This window comes from Anguilla rostrata, chromosome 11 (assembly GCF_018555375.3).
Source record: "Anguilla rostrata isolate EN2019 chromosome 11, ASM1855537v3, whole genome shotgun sequence".
Taxonomy (NCBI): domain Eukaryota; kingdom Metazoa; phylum Chordata; class Actinopteri; order Anguilliformes; family Anguillidae; genus Anguilla; species Anguilla rostrata.
Genome location: NC_057943.1, coordinates 34,294,953 through 34,310,172, shown reverse-complemented (window position 1 = coordinate 34,310,172; position 15,220 = coordinate 34,294,953). Strand labels below are relative to the sequence as shown.

Genomic DNA, 15,220 nt, shown 5'->3' with positions numbered 1-15,220 from the left:
TGGCATAGAGTGACACAATGTGGCACAGAGCGACACATTGTGGCATAGAGCGACAGAGCGACACATTGTGGCACAGAGCGACACATTGTGGCACAGAGCGACAGAGCGACACAATGTGGCACAGAGCGACACATTGTGGCACAGAGCGACACATTGTGGCACAGAGCGACAGAGCGACACATTGTGGCACAGAGAGACAGAGCGACACATTGTGGCACAGAGCGACAGAGCGACACATTGTGGCATAGAGCGACAGAGCGACACATTGTGGCACAGAGCGACAGAGCGACACATTGTGGCACAGAGCGACACAATGTGGCACAGAGCGACACATTGTGGCATAGAGCGACAGAGCGACACATTGTGGCACAGAGCGACAGAGCGACACAATGTGGCACAGAGCGACAACATTGTGGCATAGAGCGACAGAGCGACACATTGTGGCACAGAGCAACACGGAGTGGGACGGAATGACAATTATATTCCCATTGACTGTGCAAGTGGCTGGCTATAGCCATTTTCGGGTTGTGCATTTGTCTCTCAGGAGCACATTCAGTGTCATGCCCAGCGCCATATAGACAGATGCCATTCATGTGTTATCAGACATGTTCCAGCTTCCTTTCCTTTCACAAGTAGGCCACATACAGAAAAACAAGTGCGCTGGGAGCCACTGGTGAACCCAAACTGTGGACAGAAGAGTAAAAGGGAATTCCCTGGGAATTCTGGGACCACAAGCGGTGCTCACGAATCGCTCCCCCTCCATCTAACCCGGCCCGCCCTGCCCCACCACTGCCCCGCCCCACCCCGCGCTTCCCTGTCCTGGCCACTTACCTGCCGTCGTCGGCGTGGTAGGCGATGGAGTGAGGGAGCCAGCCGGGCTGCTGGTCCAGCTGGTAGTGCTGCGGCACCAGGCCCACCGCGATCGTCCCCCGCACTCCTGCGTCCAGTATGGTCACCTGGAACAGCACAGGACACAACGGTTACCAGGGAAACCACCAATCAAACAGCTCGCAGCCACTACAAATGTATTTCACACCGAGTGCAGGCTGGGCCCAATAAAGGCACTCAAAGTGTGTAACACAGTCACAGATGAGTCCTGTGTAGCAGTCTCTGTCTCACAGATGCTAGTCCTCATTAGCGCTGTAGGGCCTGTGTAACACAGTCTCTGTCTCACAGATGCTAGTCTTCATTAGCACTGTAGGGCCTGTGTAACACAGTCTCTGTCTCACAGATGCTAGTCCTCATTAGCGCTGTAGGGCCTGTGTAACACAGTCTCTGTCTCACAGATGCTAGTCTTCATTAGCGCTGTAGGGCCTGTGTAACACAGTCAGACTCACAGATGCTAGTCCTCATTAGCGCTGTAGGGCCTGTGTAACACAGTCTCTGTCTCACAGATGCTAGTCTTCATTAGCACTGTAGGGCCTGTGTAACACAGTCAGACTCACAGATGCTAGTCCTCATTTGCGCTCATAGGGCCTGTGCAACACAGACTGTCTGGGCTCCAGCTGCAGTGCTCCTGGTGGCACGTTTGTGTGGGCGACATAACCGTAACAGGAGAGGCGCGATCGCCGATTCCAAATTCACGAAAACATCATTTTGGAAAAAAAAAAAAAAAAAAGAAGTGAAGGAAGGCGGTTGCCAGGAGGCAGAGGAGGCCCCTCCCTCACGCTATCGTCTGGAAAGATGGCAGCAGAGGGCTGGCGTCCGCTGTGATCGTGACCCCGTGTCGAGCGTCTGTTTGTTTCCATTTCACGGGAGGGCTTCCTCAGTGTGGGGTTCAGAGGTCCCCCCCCTGGGAGGTGTCGGGTCACTGGAAAAACTCCCGAAGCCTGGAAAACCGACGCCGCGCCCGTGAGCCGACGGAGGAAAACAGCGAACCGAGCTTTCCCGGGCCACGCCCATTCACACGTCTCTCTGCGTCCTCACTGGCCAGGGTCAGGCCACGGCGCAGCATTACTGGGCAGAGCACGGCGTTACTGGGCAGAGCACGGCGTTAGAGCGTGGTGGACGATGTTGACGTTACAGGGCGGCCAGAACGTAAGCAGTTGAGGTCCGCGATACGTCCTGAGCTCAGGGAGAAACGCAAACGCAGGGCCTGAACGCGGGGCCTGAACGCGGGGCCTGGCGACCATGAATTCCCGGTTAGAGGCTGATGGTTAGAGCCAGATGGTAAGAGGCTGATGGTTAGAGGCTGAGGGTTAGAGGCTGAGGGTTAGAGCCTGATGGTTAGAGGCTGAGGGTTAGAGCCTGAGGGTTAGAGCCTGAGGGTTAGAGGCTGACGGTTAGAGCCTGATGGTTAGAGCCTGATGGTTAGAGCCTGATGGTTAGAGGCTGAGGGTTAGAGGCTGATGGTTAGAGGCTGACGGTTAGAGGCTGACGGTTAGAGGCTGACGGTTCGAGGCTGACGGTTCGAGCCTGCTGGTTAGAGCCTGAGGGTTAGAGGCTGAGGGTTAGAGGCTGCCGGGGAGACGCGAGGACACAGTGACGCACATTCCGTCCCATGACCGTAAAGGAATGCAGCCTCCCTCCGGAAACTTCCGAGCGCCAGCAGGGTTATGCAGCAGCACATCCTCTGACTGGAGAATTTGGAGGTTTAAGGATGACACTAAAGTCCTGGCACTGAACCACAAACGAAACGCTTCTCAAAAACCCCACGTAACTCAAGGCCTACGTCGGATACAGACAACGTCGTTTCAAACACAAACTCTCAGACGTCGCTCATCAGGAAGAGATGAGGATTAAACAGGAGCTGTTTAGAGGAAGAGGGCACCCCGGTGTGTGTGGAAGTACTGCCGTGGGTTTGCTGAATAATGCTTCTACTGCAGGATCCTGTGTGACGAATGGGGACTGCGCGAGGGCGTCGGTGTAAAGATCTTCCCAAAAGGACTGAGATTTCTCTGGCCCCTCTCCACCAGAGTGGGGGTTATGGTTAGCCTGGACACACACACACGCACGCACGCACATACACACTCAACAGCACACACTCACGAGTACACACACGCCCGCACACACACACGCACACACAGTCACTCACGCACTCACGCACTCACGCACTCACGCACTCACGCACTCACGCACTCACACTCTCACATTCTCACATTCTCACTCACACACACACACACACACACACTCACGCACATACACACTCAACAGCACACACTCACGAGTACACACACGCCCGCAAACACACACACATACACAGTCACTCACACACTCACGCACTCACGCTCTCACATTCTCACTCACACACACACACGCACGCACATACACACTCAACAGCACACACTCACGAGTACACACACGCCCGCACACACACACACACGCACACACTCACGCTCTCACATTCTCACTCACACACACACACGCTCACACACACACACGCGCACCCCGCCCCGCTCTATAGAGACACGCAGGACGCCCAGGGGGGAGCTCTGACGGTAAATTTACGGGGCGGACCCACGTCATCGGCGCTGATGACCTCAGCGTGTCCCGGCCTGCCGAGGACAGAGCCTCCCCCCCACCCCCGCGCCCGTCAGGATCGCGCCGGACCGAACCGGCGCAGCGCCGCGCAAGAGGGGGGAGCTCCGCCCCGCAGACGCGCGCCAGAGGACGCCGGCCGCTTCCAGAGAAGCGATCCGCGGCGAAGGACGCGGAACGCGACGCGCGCCGCCGGAGCGGGTAACCAAGGAGACGGAAGCAGATGTCAGGAACGGTTCCAGACGCGAAGCGCTGTTTCGCAGGCGACGCGGGCTCCAAAGCGGACGCGGGTTTCGTTTCGCGAAGGGCAGGCGTGAGGGGTGCGAGTGCGGACGGCTCCGCTCGGGGGGGCCGACGGCGCACCGTGGGGGAAACCACAGCCCCCGGCCGCGCCGCCATTTTAAACCCGAGAAACTCCGCGCTTCCCCTGTTATCGACAGACGAGCGGCTAAAATTCGACCTTCTTCACGTCCGAAGTGCACTGCTGGGCCGTTCCGATCAGGGACAGTCTACACCAGCCACGGCGGACGAACAGACAGAAGTGAGGCCCGAAATGCTCAGGGGTGCGCAAGCGTCCGTCCATCCGTCTACCTGTTACCCTGTCAAAAACGGAGCACGCTGTCGAGTCCGTCTCGGTTCTTTCGATTTCCGGTGCCGTCCCCGGCAACGTCCTCCGCCATTCCGGCTCAGTGCGGGCGAGCGGGCGAGCCTCCGGAGCCGCCAGTCGCCGCTTTCCTTCCCGCGCCGCAGTCACTGTGCAGACGAGCCACCGTCGGCACCAACGGTCAGGGTTTTCATTACAGACCATTCAGCCTGTAGTGGGGCTAGCACTGTATGGCTTTATCTGTGGTGGTGTGGCGCAATGGCCAGGGAACCTAAGTTTAGTTTAGCTTAGTTTAGTTCATTTGTTTATTTAACAGGCGCCATGGGCCGTTGGGCCAGAGTTAGCTATACAGCTAATTTACATCTGCGGTCCCTAAAGGTTGTAGGTTCGATACCAATGTAGGACACCGCTGTTGTACTCCTAACCTAATATCCAGCTCGGAAAAATGAGATGATGTGTAAGATGCCCAGGCATCGAGCTCATGTCTGCTAAGTGCCTGTAATCAATGTAATGTTTACATTATGAAAGCTAAATAAACACAACGGGCCTGTTCAGGTGCTAAGGCTTCTGGCTCCTCCCATAACCAGGTAAGTGAGCGCCTCTCTGCTGAACCGAAAGTGCGTGAAACTGCCAGCGGCCGAGTGCAGCCGCCGCTCGGGGACTACGTGCGGCGGCTGGAGCGGGACTTCCCAAAAAAATGACCCGGCCCACACGCCTCCCTCAGCACCCCACGGCAAACCCCACCACAGGGCCCTGTCCCCCTGCTCCCGTCCGAAATCCTCCACGTTCCAGACCTCTTATGAACCTGCGGCAGAGCAGAGGAAGGAAGCACACATCGCAAAAGGGTCTCGACAGGAAGCTGCCACCCCCCCCCCCTCGCATCTGCTCCGTACCGCACCCAGAACCAAACGCTCTCCCCCGCCCCCCCCCACCCCCGCTCCCGTATGATTCACCAGCATTTCCTCACAGGCTGCCCTCCACTAAATCACCAGGATGTTTTCTCTCCCTCCCTCTCTCTCTTCTCCAAGCTCGATTTTATGGTGCAGCTACAGGGGAAAATATTTATCCGTCGTAAAAGCGTCTCCTCCTTTTGAGGTAAACACTGTCCTCGTGTCCATCTGCGTCGTTGCCGAATGCCATTAAAATTTCCATGTTTGCTTTCATGGGAAAATAGTTGTTGTGCACAGAATTCCAGACATGAACGAGGCCAATAGTTCAAGTTTAAAAAAAATAAAAAATTTTTAAAGTTATCCATGTTGGCACAAACTGAATCTTCCCTCGAAAAGACTGTTCTTATCCTACCTGGCCCCTGGCCTAACTGGTATTTTATCCTACCTGGCCCCTGGCCTACCTGGTATTTTATCCTACCTGGCCCCTGGCCTACCTGGTATTTTATCCTACCTGGCCCCTGGCCTACCTGGTATTTTATCCGACCTGGCCCCTGGCCTACCTGGTATTTCATCCGACCTGGCCCCTGGCCTACCTGGGATCTTATCCTACCTGGCCCCTGGCCTACCTGGTATTTTATCCTACCTGGCCCCTGGCCTACCTGGTATTTTATCCTACCTGGCCCCTGGCCTACCTGGGATAGAAGGAGGTGTTGAGCACCATATCAAAGCAAGGCTATGAAGTTTGTAACATTGAAAGGAAACCATAACCTAGAGTTTGAAAGCCGCACACAATTGGTCAGACACCAGCTCTGCGCATCCTTGAAGGAGAACCGACCAATCGGAATGCAGATACGTAACAGCAGGAACGTGGCACCTGGCTGCAGCCGGTACGCTAGCCTGCTTTCATCCTCGATGGGACGCTCATCAGCGACACTACTGCTACAGGAGCCTCCGTGACCTGGAGACCAGCCTGAAGGCCCAGGAACCATAAGAAGAACCTTCATGTCGGCTTGTTTTTCATTAAAAGCCCCCATGAACGAGGCCCGGCTGAGAGACTGCAGGAAACAAACCCGCCTCAGGAGCCCTGGCGACCTTGACCTCACTGACGGCACCGCACCATGGAAACCCACAAGAGCTCAGGAAGGAACAGTCAGAACAAACCCCTTCCTGTCGGATTAGAGCCCTTTCACAAGTTCCACTCGGTGAGCGAGCCCAGCGGCAGGGGCGCCCGCCAGGAGGGTAAGCTCAGACGGCGGCCCGTTCCAGCCGGGAGTCCGGAGGGGCAGGGGCTGGCACCGCCCTCGGATTCCTCAGATGGCTTTCGCATTAGTTCCCTCATCGCCGAAAGACGACCTTCTGGTGTGATCTCACGGTGCGTCTGATCTGCTCTGGGGTAGCAGTGTAGCATCGATTCCCCGGGAGGACACTGCCGTTGTAACCTTGAGCAAGGTACCCGACCTGCGTTGCTTCAGTACACATCCAGCTGTATAAATGGATGCAGTGTAAATGCTGTGTGAAAAGCTGTGTAAGTCGCTTGGGATAAGAGCGCCTGCTAAACGCCCGTAACGTAATGTAACGCTCTGCGGGCCAGTAATGAGGTCACCAGCTCTGGAGCGTCTGCTTCACAGGACAGTTACTGGAGGCCTGCTTCATTTCCATCGCAGTTTCTAGCATGGGCGCGGGTGACTGAGAGGCACGGCTGCCAATTTCAAATTAGGGAGGAAAAACAAAGAAAGTACACAAGGACAAAGGGCTAGGAACATACCGAGGAGCTAGTAACAGAACCTCCCTGCCCTTCAACTTTGAACTTGTGACCTAAAAAATCAACGGGGTTCTAGGGAACATTGCCAACCGCATTGCTCTGTCCTTGCAATAACTAGCTTATCGGAGAAAAAAAAAACTAAACAAAAAAAACAATTTCATGACCAACCCAGAAAGTGAGCAGGACAATCCAAAAGCTGTAATACTCCCCACCCACCAACCTTGTGAAAATGCCTAAAAACACAAAAGAGTCAGAATTTCATGACAGCAGAGACAGAGAGCGAGTTTCCAGAAGATGAAGCAGAGGCCAAGATGAACAATGAAGCAGGCCTCAGCTCTTAATGCCACCAGGCATTCATAACTTCAGCAATGGCTCTAAAGGTCACAGCTAGGGTAACAGGGAAATGGATGTTACAGCTACAGTGGACCAATGGGAAAAACAGTAGCCGGGTCTTACCTCAAAGTAGCGGTTCTCCTTAGAAAGTGGCCGGGCAGCCACATAGCACCCAACTTTATCAGCGTTCTCATGGTATCTGCAAGGGGGGTTTGACACAGAAACAGACCTCAAAATTCAAGATTTATGGTTTACCCTCAATGTAAATTCAAGTATGATAGTTAATCTCAATTTCTCTTCAAAATCAGGAGTGCCCAACACAGCCCTGCCCTGTTCCTGTTCCCACTAGTCCACCCTGCTGTCCTCCCAGGAGCAGCTCCATGAAACCCATGCGCCGCTACAGCTACAACCTCCACAGCTACAGCTACAACCTCCACAGCTACAGCTACAGCCTCCACAGCCACCGCTACAACCTCCTCAGCTACAGCTACAGCCTCCAGAGCTATAGCCACTACAGCTATAACCTCCATAGCTACAGCCACTACAGCAACAGTCGCCATAGCTACAGCTACAGCCTCCATAGCTAAAGCTACAGCCACTACAGCTACGGCCTCCACAGCTGCAGCTACAGCCACCACACCAAAGGAATTGAATAGTGATGAAAACTTAAAACAAAAGGGCCAATGATCATCTGCGCATTGATCCGCACGGCCCAGGGGTATCCAATGCCACCGATGGACACACACCAGTTCAAGGGAAACAAAAGGCAGCCTTTTTTCCACAATGGTTCCACTTGGATATCACACAAACACGCACAGGACTCACCCAAACCCTACCCCCACCCCCACCCCCACCTTCCAAACGCCCCGTCCACCACCCCCGCCCACCCCCCCCCCCCCCAGCCTACGCAAGTCTGATGACCCCAAATTGAACAAAGCCTTCTCTTTCCCATGGAGAAAGAACATTCCTGCGCACGGCGTGTCTTTCATCTCTGACTGGCAGGGGACCAAGCCTCGACTGACAATCCCCAAGGTTTTAATTGTTTCAATCGGTGGGTTAAAGGAGTCAGGGACTGTTTGTGTTTTTGGAGGTAGGAGGAGGAGAGCCTGGGCCACATGCGTGCGTGCACGCACACGCACACGCACGCCGGACCCCACCGAGCGCGTGCAGAGCCCTCCGTCCGGTCGCCCCGCCCCCCCCCCGAGGTGAATGGCAGCAGATGCGTCGAGGCGCAGGAGCGGGCGACCACCCAGATTTCCACCGACGTCCCCAGCCCCATTGACGCAGGACGAAAATAACCCAAAAATTCAGCTTCGCCTCGTTGCCATGGTGATGAGTCTCCATGAAGCCGACAAGTGCGTGATCACTTAAAGCTCCTTTCTCTTGTTCAACAGGTCAAAAAGGCAAATAGAAAATCACTACACCAATCCAATACACATATTTTAAACCATGGGCAAACTAGCCAAAGACAATAAAAACGTCTAAATCTATAATCCCCAGCCTTCCAAAGTCAGATGTATGTTTGGAATGTCAGTCTTGTAGAACATTGTTTTCACATCAGCCCTAGAATGTTGAGTGGAGAACATTCTAATCACATACGTGTGCTTACAACTTAAAGGGTTAAATCTATAACCCTCCGCCTTCCGAAGTCAGACGTGTGGTTTCCACCAGTGCATCCCAATCCATCCTCGGCACGTGTGCACACGCTGCTTTCAATTCCAATCGAGCTATGGACCCTTCCACTTTCTCCACCCCCCCACCCCTTCTTCCCCGGTTCGGAACGTCCCGCTGCGTTCGTCCACGCTCGCCGCTGCGGCCTCCGCTATCGATTCGGGCAGAGCGCGGACACGCGCGCGCGCTCCCTCAGGGCTTCTCCCCGCACGGAGAGCTCCGAGGCCGGCCGCCGCCGGTCGTTTTCCCGCGCCGCCTCGGCACAGACGTGGCAGCGACGCGGCTCGTTCCGGAAGCGTCTGGAGGTTAAAACCTCGACTGGAACCGACGGGGCGGATCGCTGTCATTAAAACATGCAACAGGAACAGGCGCTACCTCCGTAAGGCGCAGTAGCACAGTCGACGCTAATGCGTCTCAGGCACAAGACTACTGTGCTGCTGTAAAGCGCCATGAAGCTAGCGACAAGCCACAGAAAGACTCACTGTTTTACAATAGAATAGAATTGGATACCTATTTTCCCAGGAAGAACTTCAGGTGATATAGCTGGCAATTAAGTCATTAAAAGAGCTATTTGCATTGCGTGATATGCTTGTTTGAATGATATTGGGGACATCAGTGTTATTCTTGATGGCAGGATCTCAAAAAGATGATTCAGGGGATGTGAGGAAAGGACCATAACAGTTGCTTTCTCTACTGTTCGCGCCTGATGAAGCTGTTCAACATGAACAACCCCAGATTCAACAGATTAACTAACTAATCATGGTCTTCAATCAAGGGTGTGACAAGTAGAATCAAGTGTCTCAGTGCTGGGCTAGAACAAAAAACCTGCACCCAAATAGGCCCTTTTCGAATAAGCCTGGACACCCCTGGTCTACAATATAAATCAAATGCCTTTCAATGCATCTCATCCTGGGAATTGTGGCTAGGATTTAACTACCAGACATCCACCTTTATTTGCATATATAGAGACCACAAATTTTGCTCTCCTACAAGGTCAATGGATTCTAACAAATGGCTTACTCAGAATGTTTACATGAATCAGATAACTTTCAGACAATGCATTTCCCCTATGAATTGTGGCCGGGTTTAACCTCTGCACAATTTTGGGTGAGTTATGGCACTTAACTGTGGGGCTCATCCAGGCACTCGACAGTGCCTTAATAGACTGAGTCACCCAGCACTCCTACGTACTGTAAGGAAAAAAGGACGTCTCTCAAACGTGATGAAAATGTACAAAGTTTATTTCCAATACCGGCGGTGACAAAGCGCACAAATGACACTTTGGATTCAGCGTCAGAGTCCGACTGAACTACGAACCTTTCCAGAGGCTGCTTCTTATTTGTTTTCAAGGCTTTGATCAGGAGTGTTGAATACACATACTAAGAAGGATATAGTCAGTTCTGTAACACCTATCAATTAGGCCATAGTGTATTGGCTGGACTGTTGTGATTGAATTAGCACGTCTGTTGACTTGGATGGTTCCCAATATCTCACTCCCGGTCGCTATTCTACCATTGTACCAACTGTATTGTGATAATGATAAGATCAAGGGAATGTGTGGCCAGCAGACATATTGGCATCAGAGACAGATTTCTTACAATACTGTAAATTATACATCTGTTAATCGGAAATACATGCCCATTTATTAAATTACAAAGCATTAACTTAAAAACGTATAAACTTTTTTTTTTTCAAAATCTACCAATAATAATACAAAAAGATTAGTTTTACCTAAAAACACAACTTTCCTCAACATGGCCTTTGGCTTTAATTACAATTAAGTAAATTATTGGAAATCCATCCAAGCATTTTGCATCAGAAGTGGCAGAAGACAAAAATCTTGCGGTGCCCAGCAAAAGAAACCATCATAAAACTGCACTACAACTACAGGAAGAACTCAAAGCAAAATGGAGGGAAACCAGTTTCCCTGACGGCAGTGAAACGCCAGCTCACCTCAGAGTGTCCCCCTCCTTCTGTATCCTCTCGTAGCGTTCCTGAACGGGCGGGGCACGGACCACCCGAGCCCTCCTACGCCAGTTCAGGAACCTGCTGTGTAGGTTGACTTCATCCATCAGCAGCCAATCAGTGAGCTGCAGAGACAAAGAGGATGTCCCGATTAGCACACTTCTTCACGCCTGCACGCTTGGGCACGCGGAGTGCGCGCTCATGTGCTTCATGTGCTTGCGTGCAAGTGTGTCCCATTAAATAATCAAAAGTGTTGTGCGCTTCATGTGCACTTCATCCAGACTGGCGCAAAGACCGCTCCGGAGCGGGATTGGCTAAGCACACACACCCACAATGCATCACGTTGGTGACGTTTATAGTGTTTACTGGAGGAAAATGTCACCGAACAAAATATAAATGTTGGAAAGACGTTTGCAAAGATGCAAATGTTGTAACGTCATATTTCATTCACAACGGAGCATCATGACGGTATTGTTATTGTGAATACGACGTTAGCAAGTTTGGTTCATTTCTGCAGCTAGCAAGCCCATGTCACTCTTAACAGTGGTGTGACTACAATAAATTATTTGAAATCGAGAACACAGAAGGAAAAGGGCGTCCCAATTGTTTTAAGAATCCCTGTGCACCTGGGCACTTAATATATACTTGCACACTACATGCAAATTCATGTTCCACATCACAGTACGACACCAGACAGTACAAGTACTGTACCCAAGTGCACTTAGCCAAGTGAGAACTGGGACAGCCCAAAATTTAGGCCATGCACAGTGGGGCAGGGTCAGCAGCATGGGCAGGGAATGGGGGGGGTGGCAGAAGGGCTGAAACTAATAATTTATATCTAACTTGTTCCAAAAGGACATAAATGTCTGTGGTTATTACGATCAGCACCATAAAATGCAGTCCATCGCTTTTGCCATTGCACTGTCACCATTCTGAATTAAATGTCAACTCGGCTGGTGACAACAGAAATGGCAGCATTATTTCCCATATAAAATCAATTAAGGTCTGCATGAAGCTTACATTCTTTACCCCAGTTCAATACTGTGTGACCAACTCAGACTAAGACTACCAATTAAATAAATATTGGGAAGCATCGTTCTGGGTGTACGGTGTGTATATTGTCTTAAAAGTAAGACTATGGTGAGTGCTAAAAAATATTTCCTAAACTCTAAAATGTAAATCTGACATTCATTTGAAAAATTCTTGCTAAACCCCTCAGTTTGCTCTTTGTTTGATAGCAGTAGGCCTATTTCATTAGCAATAGAATAATGTCACTTACTAACAGTTCTCATTTAAACGGTTAACCAACATACAGTACCTGAATTCTGGGTTCGCAACTGCACCTTTGATCTTACTCTCACACGACGATACTAACCAGAGGAACGGAAAAAGTTTTCCACTGGAAAAAAAGCGGAATGGAAAATATGACGGAGTGCAGATATCCATCGAGGACTTCCTATGAATTTTGCTAATGATTTTATGAAACTACAGTGTCGGTATAACCTTTTTTGTTGTCTACAAGTTTGTTTTTCTTTCTAGTTGGCTTGCCACATTCACCTGCCAGTTTTTTTGTTTTTTTTTTTTATCTGAATGTTCTTAAAGCTGAAGGACAACCGCTTTGCAAGTGGACTAACACCAGCTGTGTATGAAAAAGCAGACACCTAGATCAGATATAAAATAGTTAGTAATCCAGTACAACTGAACTGACTCAAACAGTATGCATGCTGTGTAAACTAATCAATAGGCCTTGCCCTAATGCCCTATTTGGATTATTTTTATTGACAGTGCAAGTTTCTCCAAATAGCCAAATCAATCTCATATCGATTAAAATGTCGTATGCTCTTTTCCATAGTTAGCATTACATTTTTGATTTTTTTTATTCTGTGTTAGTTCTGGGCATGTTAAGGACGGCAAAAGAAAAAGGTAGCCGTTAGACACACCGTAGATGAATCAGTTTGATATTGCTTCGTGTCCATAATTCAATGTATTAATAACACATTTCCGAGTGTTCACGACACTCCAAAGACGTTTTGTGGCACAGTATTTGTCAAAAGTGCGTAAGAGTCTGCATAAGCAACTACAGTAATTAGATGCACTGGCTGCGTATCAGTGTGGGTGGGGGGATAGCTACTAAGACTGAAACTAACGTAAGCTAACTGAATGGGCTGCTAGTAGCACGTACCAGATACGCTGTCACTGCGATCGTGCTAACGAGCTAGCTAACTAACCTAAGAGATCGGTGCTTCAAAGTTAGCAGTAGGAGGCAGGTAGCCTACGGTCATTTAGCTGACAAAAGTAGTCAAAGATATACAGAACAGACAACGTTAACTAGCTAGCAACAGAGTCTGCTAGAAACCTGAGCCCTAGTCCACGTCCAAGCCACAACTTGCAGAACTAGATAGCTAGTTATCTAGTTAACGTTTTTGTAACGTGTCATAACGCAATCACATTTAAATATAGGCCTACCTTTAATTTCCCTACCTTACACAGTGTTGGCTGACATTAGTGTTTTTTCACGGCAACTTGCACTTTTTTCCGGTTAACTGCCTCCATTGGCTAAGTTGCTAATATATAAACTCCGCCAATGTGAAGGAGGCGCTTCCTGGTGGCGGATGCCATGTCAGCTGATTACGAAAAGCCAATGCATGGCATTTTTCGAATGATTGTCTGTACGCCTGACCAATAGGACCCAGTGGGCGGCAGAGTTGATAAAACTTAAGAAGAAATTCTTGTTCACAGCGCACCTCCGTGATTCTGTGAGTGTTCATTGGCAGTGGTTTTCAACCTCGGTCCTGGGGGACCTCTTTATGTGCTGTTTATGTTCCAACCACATCTGCAATACCAGCATTTTAACAAGCTGATAATTTTTTGTTAATTAGGGGCTTTTCATGTTTAGAGGGATCACTTACCCTCTTAAGCCATATTATGTCAGAAATTATGTCAGATATAATGCATGTTATGAAGAATGAATGTCTAGTGTTCAAATTGTGCTCATTGTGCTATACTGCAAACAAATACATACTTATTTTTTACTTAAACTTATTAACATAATGTAGATTTGGCTCATTGCCATTTTATTTGTCTTAATTTTTTATTATCTACCAAATTGCCAGATTTAGTGCCCATGTGTCCACACTTTCAACCATTTTTACCTGTCTTTATGTGTTTGCAATATAGTGGTTGTGGTTGGAACAAAAACCAGCATACACCGGGGTCCCCATGAGAAGCGGTTGAGAAGCACCCTTCTTCGGGTCTGTAGAAACGTTATAATTACACAGTGTGCTTATCTAATCATCCTAATGAAATTATTTTGTGATGGAAATGATCTAATTATTTATGTGTAAGTTAAATGCTATTATAACTGCTGTTATTTTTTAACGTATTTTCCACCGCTACAAACCAAATTTTGAGAAATTTTGTGGCTTGAGAAAAAGGAAATCAACCTCTACCTAACAGAGGACAGAACTAGGCCTAAACGTGAGACACAAGGAGGCAAACTGCTGGCACTGCAGCATATGTACTGGAAGAACTGGAAGTTAAGCACAAGACAAGTAGGCTACCTTCTGGATTGGGGGTCGGGGGGTTTTGTGGGTATGTCAAGTTTGTTGTTCCAGAGTTTTTCTATGAGACAAAGCGGTAGAGATCAAAAGGAAAAAAATAAGGAATCATGTTCGGAAAAACATTTTTGGTGTGTGTGGAAAAAGAAAACCTCCATCTGCCTTGCCTGGTGCACGGAATATTTTCTGGACAGAACGTGGAAACAGAACAGGGCCGCGGTGTTGATGGGAACACAAGGCAGCAAGTTACTTCTGCTCATCCCCAGCCAAAACTTAAAAAATGTATTATGTATTTTACCGACCAGGATTCCCCATAGCTCACCGAAGTGTTTAAGTTTAAGGTTTTAAGTGTTTAAGCTTCTGCAGTTATCACCGAATGGAATGCAGAGTTACGACACCAAGCGTTATCGCCATTACTCAAGACCGCCCTGTCATGTTTGTTGCTCAACATGCCTTCCTGTTGAAAATAAGTACTCTGCCCATGAAAGTCAACATTACAGGGAAAACATCGAGAAAAAATAACATTGTTTACTTCTTGTAGTGTCATTACACCTCATTATTATTATTATTTTAATATACTGCCTCATGAAAACGGCAAACAAACTGCTCGACCGACACGGGGCCCTTCCCCCTGGATGCGACCCAAGCAAAGCTGGAAGTGAGAGAAGCCTTAAATTAGAATACCAGAACGCCTCGCAGTACAGCAGTACAGAACATCCTAAGCCCTGCTCAGAATTTTGCCACAAGAGATGGTGGATAACGCTGCGCCTTTTCTTTACATTCCGCACATCTGCGTGGCTTGCATAATCCCGTTGACAGGATGTTTTTTTTTTAGCGGTTTCTCAGTTAACTCGTAACAGTGAAGCATGGGGCGAAAATAAAGCAATAGAAAAACCCATAGACTGTTGAACCACTTCAGTTCCCGCAGATAATCTTTTTCGTCAGCACTTCACTGTTAAAT

The 15,220-nt window shown here is 49.5% G+C and overlaps 1 protein-coding gene across 4 annotated transcripts in view; it reads right to left on the bottom strand.

Moving 5' to 3' along the window:
• Positions 1–13,324, bottom strand: part of LOC135234683 (SPRY domain-containing protein 3-like) — a 43,386-nt gene extending 30,062 nt beyond the window's left edge. The window contains exons 1-5 of one of the 4 annotated variants that reach the window (XM_064299527.1): positions 13,184–13,282; positions 12,021–12,101; positions 10,691–10,827; positions 7,190–7,265; positions 832–956 (exon numbers count right to left, since the gene is read on the bottom strand). In XM_064299527.1, the coding sequence (XP_064155597.1) occupies positions 832–956; positions 7,190–7,265; positions 10,691–10,809 (320 nt within the window). In that variant the 5' untranslated portion in view covers positions 10,810–10,827; positions 12,021–12,101; positions 13,184–13,282. Of the gene's footprint in view, positions 1–831; positions 957–7,189; positions 7,266–10,690; positions 10,828–12,020; positions 12,102–13,168 lie in introns of all 4 variants that reach the window. The other 3 variants (XM_064299526.1, XM_064299524.1, XM_064299525.1) reach the window with 3 other exon arrangements.
• Between the last annotated feature and the right edge of the window lie 1,896 nt (positions 13,325–15,220).